The 3,718-nt window shown below is 51.3% G+C and overlaps 1 protein-coding gene across 1 annotated transcript in view; it reads left to right on the top strand.

The window, feature by feature from the left end:
* Positions 1 to 635, top strand: part of PLIN3 (perilipin 3) — a 24,582-nt gene extending 23,947 nt beyond the window's left edge. Inside the window, exon 9 of the mRNA XM_029917181.1 lies at positions 8 to 635. Within this exon, the coding sequence (XP_029773041.1) occupies positions 8 to 202 (195 nt within the window). The 3' untranslated portion in view covers positions 203 to 635. The remainder of the gene's footprint in view (positions 1 to 7) is intronic.
* Positions 636 to 3,718: the final 3,083 nt, after the last annotated feature.

Genomic DNA, 3,718 nt, shown 5'->3' with positions numbered 1-3,718 from the left:
CACGAAGGGATCCACACTCGGAGTCCATTTCGGGGAAGTGTCAGAGCACAAACTCAACTCCAGCGACAGAGATCAGAGGAGCATTGCCCACGGCGACTGGGGCATTCCAGGGGCCGGAAGTCACGTGTGCATACACGTCTTGATCCGGGTGTGGGCTACAGAGTGTGGACACATGCAAAAGCCCTCTGAGCTGTCCGTTTAGGATTCACATTCTTTAGGGCCTATAAATGACCCTTCAACACAAATCAAGAAAGAGAAAGTAAGATACAGTGGTGATGGGGGAAACGAACCCTTTCCGTTTCCGGTGGGAGTGTGAACCAGGAGCCTAATTTGGAGAACAGTCGTGCAGTATTTAGTAAAAGCGAGAATGTATATTCTCCACGTCTGAGGAGAAGTGTCAGAAGTTCCCCTTTTCCACAGCTGCCCTGGAGAAACGCTGTCCACTAAGTTCCCGAAGCGTCTCCAGGTTACAAGGGGGGCTGGGGGGAGGAACTGAGGCACAATTCAGAGAGTTCATCCTGGGCTCCACCTCACAGCTACTAACTATAAGAGTGAGGATTTGAGGGGCGCCTGGGTGGCTCAGTTGGTTGAGTGTCTGGCTTCGGCTGGGGTCATGATCTGGCGGTTCCTGGGTTCGAGCCCCACGTCGGGCTCTGTGCTGACAGCTCGGAGCCTGGAGCCTGTTTCAGATTCTGTGTCTCCCTCTCTCTGACCCTCCCCTGCTCACCCGTCTCTTTCTCTCAAAAATAAATGAAACATTAAGAAAAAGAGTAAGAGTTTGAACCCATCACTCAGGCAACCCTGACATAGTGTTTACAACCACCACCACATAAGGTAGTGATGTCTCTTTTGGGGGGGGGCAAGATGGGGGGGTACGGGAGAGGCATGGAAGATGGGTTTAATGACCTCTCCATCTCTAGCTGCCGAAGTTCCAAAGGTACAGATCCCTTCTTTCTTCCTGCCCAATGGATTCCCAGAGCCTAGACATCCCTGGCACACAGTAGGTGCTCAGTAAAACCCCTCCCCCACCAGAGTCTCTCACTAAGTAAGGCACACTAGGGGGGAGGAATTAGCATCCGTATAACTTCCATTTGATTCCCCTCCCACGTCTCTCTCCATGAACTTCGGCCTCATGGCCTCGTGTCCACGGACCTCTTCAGAGCCTGATGATGGAATTCATGAAGTGGTGGGGGAAAACAAAATTCACAACTTTATTTCCACTGATTCTAACTGATATTTACCATTTCCGCAATTATGAATGAAGGCATCAGCAGGACCTATGACTTTGTCCCTAATAGAAAACCACAGGGATTTTCGTATCAGATTTCGTGACCACAAACAACTCGAAATTCGGCAGACACCCATCACTTCTGTAAAATCACCGGGGTTATTAGATCTTGTCAGTTAATGTGATGGTAAGTAGAAAGGTATGGCCTTAAGTGTGTTTGTTTTAGCATTGCTCTATTTCGAAAGTGTTTTAACGTGATTATCTTACAAATATTAAACACAATTTTTTTTAATTTGAGAGAGAGAGAGAGCAAGAGTGTGAGAACAAGGGGGAGGAGCAGAGGGGGACAGAGACAGACAGACATTATCTTAAGCAGTCTCCATGCTCAGCATGGAGCCCAACTCAGGGTTCGATCCCATGATCTTGGCATCAGGACCTGAGCTCAGGGGCGCCTGGGTGGCTCAGTCGGTTAAGCGTCCGGCTTCGGCTCAGGTCATGATCTCACGGTTTGTGGGTTCGAGCCCCGCGTTGTGCTTTGTGCTGACAGCTAGCTCAGAGCCTGGAGCCTGCTTCCTCTGACCCTCCCCTGCTCGCGCTGTCTCTCTCTGTCTCTCAAAAATAAATAAATTTAAAAAAAACATAAAACAAAAAAGACCTGAGCTGAGAGAAATCAAGAGTAGGAGGCTCAACTGACTGAACCACCCAGGTGTCCCTAAACACAATCAAAAAAACTTTTTTAATGTTTATTTAATTTTGAAAGAGAGAGAGCCAGTGAGCGGGGGAGGGACAGAGAGAGAGGGAGTCACAGAGTTCGAAGGAGGCACCAGGCTCCACGTGGGGCTGGAACCCACGAACTGTGAGATCATGACCTGAGCCGAAGTCAGAGCTTAACCAGCTGAGCCACCCAGGCGCCCCAACAATTTTTTAAATTGTCGTGAAATATACCTAACACGAAATTTACCTCTGGCCACTCTTCGGCGCCCAGCTCAGGGGAGTCACGCACACTCACTGCTGTGCAACTGACCCCACCACCGTCTTCAGAACTTTCCATCTTCCCAAACTGAACCTCTGTCCGTAGGAAACACGGACTTCCCACCTCCTGCCCCCACCCCTGGCTCCCACCATCTACTTCCTGTTTCTATAAATTGGTCTCCTCTAGGGACTTCCTAGGAGTGGAATCAGACAAGACTGGTCTTTTTGTGCCTGGCCTATTTCACGCAATATCATGTCTTCGTGATCCATCGAAGCCGCAGCAGATGTCAGATTTCCTTCCTTTTTAATTCCCATGCACGGATGGACCACATTTTGTTAATCCATTTAGTGATGATGGATCACTAAGTTGCTTTTAAAAATATAATAAATGGATTTCAGCATAACCACTTCCTTGTAAATCTCTTGTTTTTTGTTTTCTGTATATACCAATGGTATTTTGAGAAGAGGCTCTGAGCGTCACCAAACTGACAAACCTGCTTAGACGCATTATGGCTTTTGTTGGCCCTTCGTCCATTAAAAGAAATAATCGGAAATTACATTTTACAACTGTTGTGGTATGAAGACAAATACAGGGCGCCTGGGGGGCTCAGTCAGTTGAGCGTCGAACTTCGGCTCAGGTCATGATCTCACGGTTCGTGGGTTCGAGCCCCACATCAGGCTCTGTGCTGACAGCTCCAGAGCCTGGAGCTTCTTCAGATTCTGTGTCTCCCTCTCTCTCTGCCCCTCCCCTGCACCCACTGTCTCTCTCTGTCTCTCAAAAATAAAATAAAACCTAAAAAAAAATAAAGACGAATATAATCCAGGATGAACTATAGTCACTGTTTTTTTTTTTTTAATTCTGATTTTAAAAGAAATGAAACACCTTCGTGGGGGGTGAGGCTAAACGTATGATGGCTTCCCATCGTAACTCTGCCCAGGACGTGTATGCTGGGCCCAGGACGCCCGAAAAAGGTTAGGGCCCTTATGAATGTTTAAATGTCGTGTCTGCAGCTTCGAGATACGTCATCTTGCTGCCCTTCTTCCGGCCACCCGGGGATCCCCCCTCGAACACCCCCCTCCGTCCCCAGGGTGACCAGGCTCAGTCCTCCGCCCAATTTCGGGTACTCTAGCCCCCCTGTTTGGGGCAGTGGGGAGCATTATCTCATGATCTACTTTTTCAACCGCGGTTACTCTCTTCCTGGACGGTGGGCGCCGCGAAGGCCAGGCTCCGGCCGGGTAGTGGTCCCCGGCGCCGGCGCCCGCCCGGGAGGTGCCCAAACTGGCCGGAGGCGGGAGCCTGCGGGGGCGGGGGGGACACTGCGGCCTGCGGGGCGTCCCGGGGACTTTCCCTGTGGCGCGGAAAAGTGTGACCTCACTTTCCTGCCCCGCTCCCTGCGGGACGCGGAAGGGGCGGGAGGAGGCCGGGGAGGAGCCGTCTGCGCGCCCTCCGCGCAGCGCCAGCCGCGCGCCCCGTCGCCGGGCCGCCAGCCCCCGCGCAGAGGACCGAGCGGGACCCCG

Source organism: Suricata suricatta, chromosome 12, assembly GCF_006229205.1.
Source record: "Suricata suricatta isolate VVHF042 chromosome 12, meerkat_22Aug2017_6uvM2_HiC, whole genome shotgun sequence".
Classification (NCBI taxonomy): domain Eukaryota; kingdom Metazoa; phylum Chordata; class Mammalia; order Carnivora; family Herpestidae; genus Suricata; species Suricata suricatta.
This window is presented reverse-complemented; position numbering and strand designations above follow the sequence as displayed.